Source organism: Medicago sativa, chromosome 2 (assembly GCF_051527215.1).
Source record: "Medicago sativa cultivar Bolivia chromosome 2, Bolivia_mono, whole genome shotgun sequence".
NCBI lineage: Eukaryota > Viridiplantae > Streptophyta > Magnoliopsida > Fabales > Fabaceae > Medicago > Medicago sativa.
The window spans coordinates 7,992,527-8,009,228 of record NC_140750.1 but is presented as its reverse complement, the minus strand read 5'-3'; the positions used below and the strand labels follow the sequence as shown (position 1 = coordinate 8,009,228).

The 16,702-nt window shown below is 35.8% G+C and overlaps 2 protein-coding genes and 1 pseudogene across 2 annotated transcripts; all 3 read left to right on the top strand.

Moving 5' to 3' along the window:
- The first annotated feature begins 1,099 nt into the window (after window positions 1-1,099).
- Window positions 1,100-2,453, top strand: LOC146944173 (uncharacterized). Its single transcript, XM_085742568.1, has one exon. The coding sequence runs from the start codon at window positions 1,316-1,318 to the stop codon at window positions 2,198-2,200; it is 885 nt and encodes a 294-aa protein (XP_085598694.1). The 5' UTR covers window positions 1,100-1,315; the 3' UTR covers window positions 2,201-2,453.
- Window positions 2,454-3,287: 834 nt separating this feature from the next.
- Window positions 3,288-9,200, top strand: LOC146944172 (uncharacterized; annotated as a pseudogene).
- A 2,839-nt stretch (window positions 9,201-12,039) lies between these two features.
- On the top strand, window positions 12,040-16,063 carry LOC146944171 (uncharacterized). Its single transcript, XM_085742566.1, has 6 exons — window positions 12,040-12,673; window positions 13,078-13,227; window positions 13,918-14,070; window positions 14,154-14,198; window positions 14,298-14,818; window positions 15,249-16,063. Exons 1-6 carry the CDS (start codon window positions 12,142-12,144, stop codon window positions 15,894-15,896), a joined length of 2,049 nt encoding a protein of 682 aa, XP_085598692.1. The 5' UTR covers window positions 12,040-12,141; the 3' UTR covers window positions 15,897-16,063.
- The last annotated feature ends 639 nt before the right edge of the window (window positions 16,064-16,702 follow it).

Below are 16,702 nucleotides of genomic sequence, written 5' to 3'. Positions count from 1 at the left end.
GTCACGTATTTGTAAAAATGTGGTCATACAGACCATATATTTGGCTAGTTTTTCTTTCCCAGATGTAAATAATATCGTTTTAGGCGAATCGAACGCATGATCTCATTTGATCACTGCACTAAAAGCATTTCCAACCATAAATAACCTGTTTTACAATCGGCAAGTTTATCACGCCTAAGGACGGACAAGTTCTAATTTACGAAAAAATAGTGGTCACGTATTTGTAAAAATGTGGTCATACAGACCATATATTTGGCTAGTTTTTTTATTTTTTCCAGATGTAAATAATAGTATTTTGTAATTTTACTCTTTTTCATATTTCTCTTTCTCCACCTCTTTTCTCTATCACGTGTAGAATCACTGTTCTTCCACTTTGAGCTCCTCCCTTCTTCGGTGCAGCTTTTACAATTTTTATTTTTGAAGTCAATTGCTTTGATTGTTTTTAACCTGAATTTGTAATTTGTAATACATAATTTCATAGCAAAGCATATTTGTGTATAAACAGAGAAAATCGAGACAAAAGCATGTTTGTTTCATCATTCGAAACAAAAGCATATTTGTGCATAAACAGAGAAAATCGAATCTAGCAACAAATTAACTATCAATGAAAGGCATGATGATGATGTAAAATCGTAGAGGTCTGATGGACCTCGGATGTTGGATTTGTAAGCATGATTGATTCAAAATTTACCAACACACTCGCTGTTGATTCACAAGGATCACTAAACTTTCGTCAATGTAAAATTCTCACCGACGACGGCGACAGCGCCGAAAACTGGTCGGAGAAGATAAGGTGGTGGTGGTGGTGTTACCGGAGAAGAACAGGAAGCATGGTTGCCGGAGAAGCTGAGGTGGAGTGGTGAGGATGGATATGTCGAAGCAGATCCGGTGGTGGGAAGAATGTCGATGGTGAGGACGAGAGTTGAGAGAGAACAGAGCTTGAGAGTTGAGAGAGAACATTGCTGAGTTTGTTTGTGTGTGGGGGCCACATGCCACATGTCATATTTTTATGTGGAGGTCAAAAGATGTATGCCAACTAAGGGTGTACATCTATCATCACTCAAACTAAAAAGCTGGTGAAATGATGAAAACTGAAAGATACTAAGTTCTAGAAACAAACCTACAGCAAAATTACTCATTAACCAACCAAACAAAACACACAAGCATATGCTTCGGTACCGAACCTACATATGACCGTTACACCAAACCTACATTTAAATTCACGCTCACCTCACAAAAAACCCAAACAACACAATCTTTCTTTTATTTTTTCTCTTCATTTTTTGATTTCCAGATTTGAATCAAAATTCAAAAAATGGTTTCGAAGACAAAGAAGAAAGCTTCAACCAAATCAATCAAAGACATTAACCGCCGTCGTTGGCGTCGAAAAACTCCGATAAAGAACGTCGTCGCGGCTTCCTCCGCCGTTCTTTCCTCCATCCACCGCCGCATTTCAAAGCTTCTCACCAAACTGGGACTCACTCGTCTCAGTTCTTCAAATCGGAAACGAAACAGCTACAAAATCCTCAAGAAATCAACACATTTCAATTTTCAACAGCAAGACACCGTTTGCAAAACCCTACTTTTTGAAGATAGCGTCGAAAATTCTCTTCTTCCACCTTCAATATCAAATCGGAAAACCGTTTTTCTTGATTTAGATGAAACTTTGGTTCATTCAAAAACTTCACCACCGCCGGAGAAATTTGATTTTGTAGTCCGGCCGGTGATTGATGGTGAACCGATGGATTTCTACGTGTTGAAGCGACCGGGGATTGATGAATTGTTGGAAGCGTTAGCGTTGAAATATGAGGTGGTGGTTTTTACGGCGGCGCTTAAGGAGTATGCGAGTTTGGTTGTGGACCGGTTGGACCGGAACGGGTTTATTTCGCATCGGCTTTATAGGGATTCGTGTAGGAATGTGGAAGGGAAGCTTGTGAAGGATTTGGGTTTTGTGGGTAGGGATTTGAAGAAGGTTGTTATTGTGGATGATAATCCAGTTTCGTTTTCGAATCAACCTGAGAATGCGATTTTGATTAAGCCTTTTGTTGATGATGCTTGTGATCGTGAGCTTTGGAAATTGAGAGGCTTTTTTGATGGGTGTGATTGTTTTGATGATATGAGGGATGCTGTTAAACACTATGCTGCTGAGAAAGAACGTCGCTCGTGTTCACATCTGATCAAAGGCGTGTCTGGTGTCTGACACCACCGTGTATGTGTCGGTGCTTTGTAGATTTTTTTGTTTTTCAAGTTCTTGTATGAAAATTGTGAAAGAATGAAGTTGGTTGAACAATGAACTGTTCAATTGTTTAGTGATGAAAGATAGAAAAAAAAAACAGGGGCAATGAATGTAATGATGTGGATTAGTGCTGGTTATTATTTTGTTTAGCCTCAAATGTTCTGTTAATTGATTGTATGTTTTACTAGTTAAAGTGAATCAGATCAGATTTTGCATATATAGTAGAAATTGTTTATAATTTCCCTAAATTTGGCAATGCTTAACATGTGTATGGCAGCTAAGTTTTTTCCTGCAAAAATAAGTTTATCAGTCCAGAGTTTACCTTTACTTTGACTAGTAAGAGTATTATGAATTTATGAGCCATTTCACTTATTTGATTTCTCAGTTCATGGACATGGATTAAAAACAAGTTGGAGCCATGTGATATATTTGATATTATGGTAGCACTTGTTCTGGATGCAATTTATATGATATGATGATGAATCAATTATGCAGATTGCAGGGTGGAAAACTCTTGTTATATCCCCCACTCTTAAGTACACTCTCTCTTCCCTTTTTAATGTTCCACAGGAGAAAAGATAATAGGAAACCATCCCCTCCTAATGTCCTTGTAAGTTGTAAATGTGAAGATGTGAGAAATCATTGAAACCAGCTTATCAATGAAAGTGATAACTAGAGTTTTCTTTAACTCGGTCCTCTATTATTTGCTTTATTGGAACCTAGTAACAACTGATCGTATTGATATTGCTCAGCCATTATATTTCCGTAGATAAAGACGTAACAACGAATGAAAGGAAGGAAGGAAACAGCAGCAATGATCCTGTGATCTGATCTAACTGTCATGATCATAATATACCCTAATATATGACAGACTTGTACAGCTGAGGACTAAATCTTGGTCAATTTCAAAAAACACATAATTTGTTTATCTTGTGTTATATGTTATTCCTTCCACTAGTGGTGTAATTAGTTAATTTGAGTAAGCTAGTGATGATGAGCCATGTAGGTTAAATTGAAGAAATGGAAAAGCCATATGTATAAGCAAAAAAATATGACTGGAAAGGGTTTGTGAAATTTTTCGATTACAACAAAAAGCTATTGAATAGTGGATTTAAAGGTTCATTCTCATAGAACTGTTGATAAAATGTCCATTCTTCACATTGCTGTCATTGGCCAATTCTTTGGTTTTTCTTTCCTTCTGTCTTTTTGAAATCTTTCAATTTATTAGAAAAAGGTACATGTATTTGGCTAGACCAATAGATATGAATTTTTTCTTATATGAAAAATTGGAGGGAATATCAATATACTTTATATCTGTTATGCTATATTAATATTTCTTATTTCTATCTCTTTGGGAAGAAAAATGAGGTTGGCTAGGTGTTGATTATGAACGGATGCAGGCACAGCTTTATTTTTATTGAAAGGGTACGGCGAACTCGCTGATCAAAAGAAAGAAAATGATTTGACAGCTCTACAATTGCTAGCCAAAATGCCTTCTGCATTCAAGAGTCAAACCCAGATGGGAGCCTTCGAAAATTTCATATATCCTCGTAAATCTCTGATAACTTTATCTCTAAGTAATAAGCATGCTAACATGTGCCTTTAAGTCCATTAAAAAAAAACATGTGCCTTCAAGTCACAAGTTAGTTCACTAAAAATAGAAATTTTGTATTGCAAATTATGCATTCCATTTCTTAAAAAGTTAAAAATTGTTTTTCCAATACATAATTACTATTAATGGATTCCTTAACTTGTGTCCTTGACCTATAATTAAACAAACAGCCTATAAAATACTAGATATACAATTTACTAACATAATATAACTTCTGCACAAACCTAATTCTATCTCTAGACTTCAGTCTAACATAGATCCTAAGTGATAAGAGGCCTATTACTAATAGCTTCTCCTTCGACGACAATTAAAAGATTGTTTTACATCAAAAGTATATACCAACTATAGCTAATAGTTGGAATATCTTGTTCAGTGCTTCCTGATTATCAAGATGATGCATATTACCTTCAAGATAATGATATTACTAGAAAAAGAGAAGATGTGGAAACTGGCAAAAAGGGCAAAAATGAACCACATCAAACTCAACGGAAGCAACCACCCCAAATTCATCATACAAAGCTCTCAGGTATGTCTATTTGATGTAGCTGCTAAATCGAAGATTCACATGCTTGATACTCAACCATAAGAAATTTTCAACCAAAATTGCAGGTTTTTCATGGATGTGGTATACTATATGGAAGGCTCTTTCCAAAGGTGTAAGCTTTGATTATTGTTTATGATACATTTCTCAACTAAAGATTTCTTGCTAGAATGTTTTGACTTTTGACACATTTTGTTTCCTTGTACATTTTGTTCATGTTTAGAATGGAAGAGTATTAAAAAACTTTGGAAGAAAAAAAATGCATAACTTGTTAGCAAAGAATGACAATTCATGGAAACTTAGTTCAATAGCAATGGACAGAACAGTTTGTATAGGAATACAAAATGAGAATCAAGAAGAACAAGATGTTTCAAGCCACAAAGCTATTACTTATACACTGTTGCTTATGGCAGCTTGTAATGGAATCATAGAGATAGTAGAATTGGTAATTCGTTTTCATCCTCAATCAATTGAGCATGTCAGTGAAGATGAGCAGAACATACTGTACATGGCTGTGAAACATCACCAGTTAGAAATTTTCCGAATGTCGAAAAAACGGAAAATGGTGAGACATCTTGCTGGAAAAATAGACAACAAAAATAACACTGTTCTCCGCAATATTGCCGATGTTAAAGGAGGTTCGCAACCTGGTTATGCCCTGCAATTGCAAGAGGAGTTGCATTGGTTTGAAGTAAGTATTGTTTATGATTATGTAAAATTGAGAATTGACATTTTCACCTAATTTAATGCATGCATTCCACTAACAAGTTGTAGCATCCTACGCAATATTGCATAGGTTAAGACAACTTAAAATGGTAAGGTTTTATTGAAAACAACATTTATTTATTACAAAATTATATACATAGTATAATGTGCACAAGGTCCAAGATAAACTTACTACTTTTGACTTTTTAAACTATGCAAGTTTGGACATGATAGAAAAACTCATTTTTCATTGGTGGTCCATGTTGGTGTCTCTCTAATGAAATGAACTTGTACTCTATGAAGTCAGATATTCTATCCATTCACACAGTAATCTGCTTGAATTTGTTGGATCAGGGCCCGACGGCTATGATTTTAAGCTTAGCAAACTTGCTTTAAATAGTAAACTCAAAATTGAAGTTGTTTGATATTGATCCAACCAATCTGAGTTACTAACAGCGCGAATGTGTAAAATCTCTTGCAGCAGAAAATTTAAATTGGAGGAAACATAACACTTCATAATTCTTTTGAGAATTTGTTGTTTTTTATTAGAAGAACAAGAAAAAGAAACATGTGATTTCAAACTCTCTATTCAATTCCTAGTAACACTAACCTAATTCTATTTATTAGATGTGTATACAATGTTCTATTTTGAGAATAACACTAATCTAATTCTCATCACTATCTGTCTATACATTGTTGTGCACACAAATAGCGCATAGAGAAGAAACTTCCTTATCATTACATCATTCACAAAAACGACAACAACCAAACTGCAAGGGAACTCTTCGAGCAAAAGCACGAACAACTTCTGAAAGATGCTCGTGAATGGATAAAAGGGACAGCTCAGTCATGTTCTGCTGTAGCTGTCCTTGTCGCGACAGTTGTCTTTGCGGCAGCTTACACTGTCCCAGGAGGCACAAACGACCGCGGCTTACCAAGATTACTTGTTGTTTTTCGATTTAAAAATTATACCGAACGAAATTACTGGGTGAGTCACGATCAGGTCGCTTTCTTTAAGACGTTTCGCGGCACTACCCTAGTTTGTGCAAGGTAGACTAACAACCACGCCGTCTCCAGGATAAAACAGCCCAGATCACTGTTACGAGTATATACTGCACAGTATATAGTCGCTCGAGAATTACACCTCAAAATATGGTTCAATCGTTTGATCGAAGCCACTCGATACGGTACGCAACCGCTCTATTCGAAACCGAAAGGGACAGAAAGGAGTAGAAGCAGAATAATGATTCGTTAACACAAATCGGAGGGAGAAGAGAGAAACCGCACAGGAAGCATCGACTGTGAGATTTGGTGTGAAGAATGAGTGGGGCGAGCTCTCCTTTTATAGGCAGAGTTCGTAACAAGAAAAACGGGTTACTTGGGGATTAAGTCTGCTTAATCCTTAAGCAAACGCGTTTTACGCGTGACTTGGGGATTAAGTCTGCTTAATCCTTAAGCAAACGCGTTTTGTTTCTTAATTGGAAATATCCGAAAGTTTCTGGATACGCGTTTTGGATCGGGTCGGATTGTAACACATCAATTTGTTACGCGTAACGCTTTCGTATAATGAAAAATTAATTAATTAATTAATTTAACATTTTCAAGTGACAAAAAAATATATATCAATTTTTTAACCCACGACCCAAGCCCAAGCCCGGCCCTGCCCGTCGGAAGGACGGCGGCGTCGCCGTCGCGCGCGTGATATATATATTTTGTAAGCGTTCACCCGTTCACAAAAATGGGTACCCCAAGGGCACACCCTTGGAGGTCACCCCACCCTTATATAAACACTTACTAGTTGGGGTGACTCTCCAATGTGGGACATTTTTAAGTCACATACCCACACACTAGTTTCTCATAGTGTTTTCTTTCCAATTTTCTCACTAGAATTAACTAGTGTTCCAACAATCCCCCACTTGACTTCAAAATGGTTTCGAGAAATAACGTAAAATGTTTCCATAAGATTTGCTAATATACAAAGGTGTTGCCAACAACTTGAACCTTTGCATAGTGGAAGGTATTCTGATTTAACAAGAGTTGCTTACAGCATTGAACTCTATCTCAGACATAGAATCCACACACAAACCTTTTCATAGGTGTATTCTAAAAGCCCGTGCGTTTTTATAAGGCCCTGCACGTGTAATCCCGGTTTTAACGAATGCTCTAGGAATTCTGCCTCGAAATTCCATAGGACCGGCCTAAGTTCCACATTCGTATAGGTGAGTCTATCAAGGGTACTCCTGTAGCTGTGTACCCCACTCAATATAGAGTATAGATCTCATTAAGAGTTACTATTACCTCATCCTTCTTTTGCTGCAGGATCATGCTTTCTATATTCTTTCTCTCATAACATGTTCTACCACTTCATGATTTGTTTTTACCCATTGAACCTAAATCTTGGGATCTCCAGTCATATAGGTCGGGTTACCATCATTCAGTGGGCTATAGACATTAGTCCCATCCTACTGGATGTTTCTCGGACTTTCTCTCTATTAAGTCCTTTCGTCAAAGGATCAGCTAAGTTTTCATTCGTACGTACAAAATCAACTCTAACCGCTCCATTAGAGATACACTCTTTAATCGTGCTGTGTTTTCGCTTTATCTGTCGTCTCTTACCATTGTAATAACGATTCTTAATCTTTGCAATAGCCGCGGTACTATCGCAGTGAATTAACACAGCCGGTAACAGTTTCTCTCGTAAAGGGATTTCAGCTAGCAAGGATCTTAGCCACCTTACTTCTTCACTAGCAGTAGCTAGTGCTATCATCTTAGATTCCATTATGGTCTGAGCCAGAATGGTCTGCTTCTTAGACTTCCAAGAAACAGCTCCTCCAGCTATGCTAAATATGTAGCCGCTGGTCACTTTGGAATCATCCGACAAGGTGTTCCAATCTGCATCACTGTACCCTTCAAGTACAGCAGGGTATTTTTGATAATGCAGTCCTAATGTCATAGTCCCTTTCAGGTATCTCATGACTCTCTCAATAGCATGCCAATGTTCCTTGCTTGGCCTACTTGTAAATCTGCATAAGAGTCCCACGACATAGGCAATGTCGGGTCTAGTACAATCAGTGGCATATCTGAGACTGCCAATGATGCTCGCATATTCACTTTGTCTAACACCATCTCCAGTGTTCTTAAAAAGTCTTACACTTGGATCATAGGGTGTGCTTGCAGGTTTACAATCAATGTAGTTGTATTTCCTTAATATCTTCTTAACGTAATAAGACTGATCCAAGGAAATTCCTTTATCTGATCTAGTAATCTTGATGCCAAGGATTACATCAGCTTCTCCTAGGTCCTTCATATCAAAGTTGTTACTCAACAGTGATTTCACAGAATTTATGGCAGGAATGTTTGACCCAAATATGAGTAGGTCGTCTACATATAGACATATGATAGTGCAAATGTTTTTATCATACTTGTAGTAGATACATTTGTCACTTTCATTCACTTTGAACTCATTCGTAATCATTAAGTTGTCAAACTTTTCATGCCATTGCTTAGGGGCTTGTTTTAGACCATACAGAGATTTGTCTAACTTACAGACTTTGCTTTCCTGTCCATGGACTACAAAACCTTCAGGTTGTTCCATATAGATTTCTTCTTCCAACTCACCATTCAAAAAGGCAGTTTTCACATCCATTTGGTGTACTATCAAGTTATAAACAGCAGCCAAGGAAATTAGTACCCTTATGGATGTGATTCGAGTAACTGGTGAATAGGTATCGAAAAAATCTATATTTTCTCTTTGTCTGAAACCTTTGGCTACATGGCGTGCCTTGTATTTATCAACAGTTCCATCGGGTTTCAGTTTCTTTTTCAAAATCCATTTACAACCTATTGGTTTGCAGCCTGGAGGCAGTTCAGTCAAGTGCCAAGTTTTGTTAGACTGTAGAGAATCTATTTCATCATTTATGGCTTCTTGCCATAGGTCAGCATCTAAGGAAGACAGAGCTTCCTTAAGATTTGATGGATCCTCTTCTAATGTATTGACCGCATATTCAGGTCCATACTCTTTAGCAGTTTTTGCTCTCTTACTTCTTCGAAGTTCTGTTACATCAGTTATGATGTTCTTATCACCATCCTTAATCACCGGAGTGTGATCAGGTGGAGTGTTCCTCAAGTTGATCAAAAGGAGCAAGAAAAATAGATTATGGGATATTTGATATTTGTGTTTTTTTTATACCATTTTTCTTCCTCCTTCCTTCAGCCATAATTTATTTTGGTTGTGTGCATTTTGACTATAAAATTTAGTTTTTTCTATAGTTGGATGTGGACCTTATAAGACCATATTTTTATCTTTTTATGGTTATGCATTTCTTGTTATTTATGGTAAGAACAAAAAAAACATTGGCAGACCTTATGCATTGGTGTGCCTTGTTGAAAAATTGGAGAGAAAAAATAAAATAAAAAGCAAAGTTAATAGGTAGTAAACAGATTAGTATGAAAAATTGAAAATCCTTTTGCAGTATTTTTTTTTTTGGCTAAAGTGCAACTTTGGCCCCTTATCTTTCAAAAAGTTGCGATTTTGGCCCCTTAACTTTGAAAACTACAATTTTGGCCCCCTAACTTTGAAAACTGCTGAGAAGGCGACACATGTCCAAAAAAAGGGGCCATTTTGAAAAGATAAGGGGCCATAATCGCAACATTTTGAAAAGATAAGGGGTCAATAGACATATTTCCCTTAAGTTAGGGGGTTAAAAGAGCATATTTCCCTAAACATGGGGGACCAAAATTGTAGTTTTCATCCTTAGGAGGCCAAAATCGCAACTTTTTGAAAGATAGGGGGCCAAAGTTGCACTTTAGCCTTTTTTTTAGACAAAACTGCATCATGTTAAGCAAAGTTAATAGGTACTAGTAAACAGATTAGTATGAATTGGAATATATGGAATTTTAAGGTATGTATTAGTTAGTATATGATAGTTTTCAAAGAGCATGTTTGGTTACTTCATGTTAGCTGGGTTCACTTCCCAATTATTTAGAAATGGCTGTGCTATTGGAACACACCAAAATTGACAGTGACAATATAATTTTGTCCTTTTGTTTTTACTCATTGGATTTTTGTCTTTTGTCTGAAAAATTGGAATCACAGCCTCTTAAACAACAGTAGTACTCTAGTTTATGCATTTTGGTTAATTAATATAAGGGGCATGGTAACCGGTGCCCCCGGAGTACTGGTTAAGGAAGCCAAAAGTGGAATTTTTTTTTTGAACAAAGCCAAAAGTGGAATTTTAAGTCAAAAAGAACACTTTTTAAGTTTTTAATGCAATAATAACACAACTTTCAATGTAAGATACTAATATATTTAACTCCTTAACCAGTGCCCCGTGCCCGGGGGCACTGGTTAACATTTCCCTTAATATAAATGTGAAGATAAGAAGAAATTATATATCAAAATCTAATTAATTAACACTACAAGTCCACCCAATATAATATAAATATAGTCGGTAATAGATAGGTCGGTAGTTTGTTAGCCTATATAATGATGGCCTCACGATGTAATCACTTTGTGATCACACTTTAGCCAATTTCATTTCATCTTTGTTTATTAATTTTGTTAAGTGTGCAGTAACTTAACCTAATTTTTTCCTTCCACTAATCCCTTATTAGGTTTGCAACAACTCAACCCTAAAATTTTGGCTCTAAATTTGCATCATTAAATGCTAATCCTCAACCCTAAAATTTTGGCTCTAAATTTGCATCATTAGTTTGTGATTATTCATGCTACCTCAACAAAAACTCTAATATTTTCCTTTTTTTTTTTTACCTATCCATGATTTTTCTCGAGGTTCGTTCCCATTAAACCTTTATCTCTTCCTTCTTTGTTTACTTTATCTTATAGCATTCAGATAGAATCTATAGAAGAAATTGAATATATCCAAAACATTAGTGTTTATTACATTTGTTATTTTTGCTGTTCTTTTTAGTCCTCACGGCCATAAAGATAGGCTATGGTAAAGAAAGATTATTTTGATTGGAACAAATTCAAAGAAACAAAAGTAATATTTATACCTCGGGATACCAATTATTTCATCTCTTATACTTTACTTTTATATATTACAGTCTATTCGACCCGTGCGGTGCACGGGTCAACAATCTAGTTATTTTATTAATTTTATTAGGTCTGCGACAACTTAACCTAATAATTTTCCTCTAAAATGCTGCATTAGGTTAGCAGCAATTTAACCTAACAAATTCTATCTAAAATACAGCACACCAATTTAACCTAACAAATTCTCTAAAATGCAGCAAACCCTAATATTTCTCTTCACTGATAGCTTTACATTCCTATCCTGTCATCGTTTGTATATATCTATTATTTCTGTAGACTTTTTTTTTTGACAAGTTGTTGTACACTTGTTTAATACGTTTACAAACAGAATACCCTAATTTCTATGCAAACTCGGCTACCCTAATTTCCATGCAAACTCGACTATATATAGTAAACCCTAAACCGTGTTTCTCTAAAAATAAAACCTAAACCGTGGTAAATTACTCAGACAATAAAAGAATCAAATATTTTGATATTTTGATTTTTGCAAATGGAAGGACGTGACCTTACAACCTTCCTCTCATACCACTGCTTAACTGGCATTCTAATTTAACATGCTTAACTGCTCAACCGTCTTATGCATATTCTAATAAGACCCGTGCGTCGCACGGGTCGAAAGTCTAGTAGTTTGTGTAATTTTCTCGAAAGTCTAGTAGTTTGTGTAATTTTCTCTCTTTTCATGACCTCTATCAAGCTCTATATTCTTAAAACCGGGTGAGGTCGATCCCACAGTTACAAGCACTGTATAGGAACAAATAATGTTCCAAAGTAAAAGGAAACCTCTAACTTAAATTATTCTAGTCCAGCTTTATGCACTTTATTAATTAATTAATTAGCAAAGCATATGCTCAACAATTTTGTTTCGTAAACTCGTGTGATATGTGATTCCTATCCATGCATGATACCTATTTATAATTAATGAGAAATATACTTCAACTATATATGATGAATTTTCATCACTAGTAGTGCGAGTTAATTTGAGCAAGTTAGAGATGATGAGGCACGTAGGTTCATTGGGAAAAATGAAAGAACCATATATATTAGCAAAGAGATATAATTGGAAAGGATTCTTAGAATTTTTCCTTAAACACAAAGAGCTATTGGATAAAGAAATAGACTTGCGTCAAAAAACTCCTTTTCACTATGCAGCACACTGTGGTAGCCCAGAAATGTACAACAAAATGTTATCAATGGTGGATCCATCAGACCTGCAACATGTGTTGAGGATGCAAGATGACATGGGAAACACACCACTTCATGAAGTAGCTTTCACAGGTGAAGTTGAAATGACAAAGAGTATATTGAAGAAAGAAGAGGAAACAGTGTCAGAGCAGTTTCCTATACCATTGCTACAAATGAGAAACAAAGTTGGAGAAACTCCGGTTTATAGGGCAGCTGCTCTTGGGAAGACAAATTTGATGAAATGTTTTGTTGATGAATTGGGTGTGGATTTAAGGGATCATTTTCATAGAACTGTTGATAGAATGTCCATTCTTCACATTGCTGTCATTGGCCAATTCTTTGGTTTCTCTCTCTCTCTCTCTCTCTCTCTCTCTCTCTCTCTCTCTCTCTCTCTCTCTCTCTCTCTCTCTCTCTCTCTCTCTCTCTCTCTCTCTCTCTCTCTCTCTCTCTCTCTCTCTCTCTCTCTCTCTCTCTCTTACTCTGTCTTTTTGAAATCTTGCAATTTATTAGCATGCAGTATGCACTCACATAATTAACACTAATCTCATTACATAAATCCTACAACTCCGACTTTTCATATAACAAAAAGGTACATGTATTTGACCCAAATTTAAACCAATACATATAATTTTTTTCTTATTTGAAAAATCGGAGGGAGTATCCATATGCTTTATTAATTTTTCTTAGTTCTTTCACTTTGGGAAGGAAAATGAGGTTGGCTAGGTGTTGATTTTGAACACTTGCAGGCACAGCTTTATGGTTATTGAAACACTATGTCGAACTAGCTTATCTAAAGGAAGACAATGAGTTGACAGCTCTACAATTGCTAGCAAAAATGCCTTCTGCGTTCAAGAGTCAAACCAAGATGGGAGCCTTCCAAAATTTCATATATCATAGTAAACCTCTGCTAACTTTATCTCTAAATAAGTGGTTTTGGACTAAATTATGTGCTCAATCCAAAGGTAAATAAAGTTTGGTCATAAATTGTTTCATCATTAGAGATTGAACTTGCTTACTAGGCTGCCAGTCGAAATTGTCCTTTAAAAGATAGAGCATCGACTACTTGTGCCCAACCTTGTGGTTATAATTTGAGTGATTATAATTAAAACATTGTTTTATTAATAGACATATTTGGGAATTAATTTAAACGAGGGAAAAGGAAATGTTAGCTGTATGGATCGAACCCTTCGATGTCCCATTTCATACCACTAGGCTTAAGATAGATGTGTGATAATTGAGAGAATAATAGATGATAAATATTGATAATATGTATATATACTTGAAGTATTATCGATGATACTGCCAACAGGAATGGTTACATAAGCCACAAGATATGGAAATTTCAAAGGAAAATAACCTTCCTCTTTGAAAGCCTGGTTTCTCTCAAATCAACCAACATAAAAAATACCCAATACCTGTCTTTGTCCTAAGCTCCTTCTAGTTATGAAAACATAAACTACAATAACTAATAACTGTTTTCCCAATTCGTAACTGCTACATAAAGAAGTTACTAATAAACAACTAAAATTTTGTTTACTTCAAAAGTATATAACATCTTTAGCTAATAGTTGGAATATCGTGTTCAGTGCTTCCTGATTATCAAGATTATGCATATTACCTTCATGATAAGGACGATACTAGAAAATTAGAAGATTTGGAAATTGGCCAAAAGGGCATAACTGAACCATATCAAACTCAACGGAAGCAATCACCCCAAATTCATCATTCAAAGCTGTCAGGTATATCTCTTTGATGTAGCTGCTAAATCAAATATTTACATACTCAATACTCAAACATTAGAAATTTTCAACCAAAATTGCAGGTTTTTCATGGATGTGGTATACTATATGGAATGCTCTCTCCAAAGGTGCAAGCTATGATGATTGCTCATGATACATTTCTCAACTAAATATTTTTTGCTAGAATGTTTTGACACAATTTTTTAATCCTTGTACATTTTGTTTAGGTTTAGAATCGAAGAGCATTAAAGAACTTTGGTGGAAAAAAGAAATGCATAACTTGGCTTATGAACTTGTACCCTTGTTAGCAATGAATGACAATTCATGGCAACTTAGTCCAATAGCAATGGACAGAACAGTTTCTATGGGAATACCACATTATATTATTAAAGAAAAACACAGAGAGAAACAAGAAGAACAAGATGTTTCAAGCCACAAAGCTATTATTTATACACCATTGCTTATGGCAGCTTGTAATGGAATCATAGAGATAGTAGAATGGATAATTCATTTTCATCCTCAGTCAATTGAGCATGTCAGTGAAGATGAGCAGAACATATTGCACGTGGCTGTCAAACATCGCCAGTTAGAAATTTATCAAATGTTGAATAAACTGAAAATGGTGAGACATCTTGCTGGAAAAATAGACAACGAAAGTAACACTGTTCTCCACAATGTTGCATATTTTAAAGGAGGATCACAACCTAGTTATGCCCTGCAATTGCAAGAGGAGTTGTATTGGTTTGAAGTAAGTATTATTTATGAATATGTCAAAATGAGTAATTACATTTGCACTTAAATCAATTCATGTATTCCAATTCTAAGCATATAACAAAGGTATAGACACCTTAACAAGAGAAAAATAACACTTGATAATTTGTTTGCGATGAGTAATTACATTTGCACTTAAATCAATTCATGCATTCCAATTCTAAGCATATAACAAAGGTATAGACACCTTAACAAGAGAAAAATAACACTTGATAATTTGTTTGCGAATTTGTACATTTTTATTAGAACAAGAAAAGGAAACATGTGATTTCAATATCTCTAATCAATTCCTAGCATCACTTAATCTAATTCTCTTCACTATATGTCTATACATTGTTTTCTTTTGAGAATAACACTAATCTAATTCTCATTACTATCTGTCTATACATTGTTGTGCAAACAAATAGGGAATAGAGAAGAAACTTCCTTATCATTACATCATTCACAAAAACAAAAACAACCAAACTGCAAGGGAACTCTTTGAGCAAAAGCATGAACAGCTGCTGAAGGATGCCCGTGAATGGATAAAAGGGACAGCCCAGTCATGTTCTGCGGTAGCAGTCCTTGTCGCAACAGTTGTTTTTGCGGCGGCTTACACTGTCCCGGGAGGCACAGACGACCGTGGCCTCCCAAGATTACTTCATCATCCTATATTTGTAGTGTTCACAGTCATGGATGTTGTGGCCCTTGCAAGTTCATTGGCATCAGTGGTTATGTTCCTTTCGATCCTCATATCACCTTGTGAGTTGTGGGATTTTAGGAGGTCTCTACCTAGGAAACTAATGGCAGGTTTTGCCTTGTTGTCCTTTTCAATGGCCACAACGATCTTGGTGTTTACTACAACAATTTTGGTGAACATCAAGTTAGATAAAAGCAAATGGAATTCAACTTATAGTGCAGTATTTTTCCTTGTCAGCATATTTGCAATGATGCAGTTCAATTTATATGTTCCTCGTTTCTTCCTCAACTTGATCAAAAGGAGCAAGAGAATTAAACTATGGAATGAGATGAAGATTGATTTTGATGTGAACCCCCAGGTTGGAGGAACCTGGTAGGCAGCCCAGCGGCGAAGCTAGCCATTTTTTCACAAGGGGGCCAAATCTAAAAAAATAAATAAAATATATTATGTGTTGTCTTGACAATTTTATTGTTAACAAAACTCTCTTTGTAGTTTTTTCAAGTGATTGAAATTATCAAAATAAGATGAACTACATCTATCAAACAGGTGGATTTATTTTGGTTTTCCTTTTCTAGCAGTTTTTTGACAAATAAACTCATTTGTGGTGGTTAAATATATATTATTCAGGTAGCTAATTACACAAAATACTAAATTATTCACACAAAAGTATAAACCATTTGATGTAATCAATTGAGGAGTATGATGGAAATACAGATCTAATAATTATCTCTTTCCTCTTGTTCTTTGGAGCTTACACTCCTCGAAGATTGCTACCTGAACACTCTGTTAAATCACTGGTGTATCATTGGTGTTTTCATTGTTTTCCTCACTGAACTGGCTCGTCTCCATATCATTTCGTTCCATTTCAAAGGTCCTGTGTCAGCTTGGTTTCAATGGGCCATGTGTAACGCTCACCGATTTTTCTTGAGGTCGTCCGTCACCGCTTTAGTCCTACTGCTTATGATGACATTGAGGGTGACCTTCTAAGCTTTCCCATACAGGCTATGTAGCGGAGTTTAGGCCCAATTTGAGGATTTACAATGGAGGGCCTATGTTACACAGGAGAAAAGATGATGGAAAAAAAAAAACCTCTTAATGTCCTTTGTAACCGTGAAAGCACCAACACCTCTGATCAAAGACGTTTCCAACACTGTGCTTTATAGGTTTTTTGTTTTTAAGTTC

Excerpts from the sequence above, each read along its gene's own strand:
- LOC146944173 (XM_085742568.1), top strand. The coding sequence starts at position 1,316 with ATGGTTTCGAAGACAAAGAAGAAAGCTTCAACCAAATCAATCAAAGAC.
- LOC146944171 (XM_085742566.1), top strand. The coding sequence starts at position 12,142 with ATGATGAGGCACGTAGGTTCATTGGGAAAAATGAAAGAACCATATATA. Across the intron at positions 14,071-14,153 it reads TCATCATTCAAAGCTGTCAG|GTTTTTCATGGATGTGGTAT; the intron begins GTATATCTCTTT and ends CCAAAATTGCAG. Across the intron at positions 14,819-15,248 it reads AGGAGTTGTATTGGTTTGAA|GGAATAGAGAAGAAACTTCC; the intron begins GTAAGTATTATT and ends GCAAACAAATAG.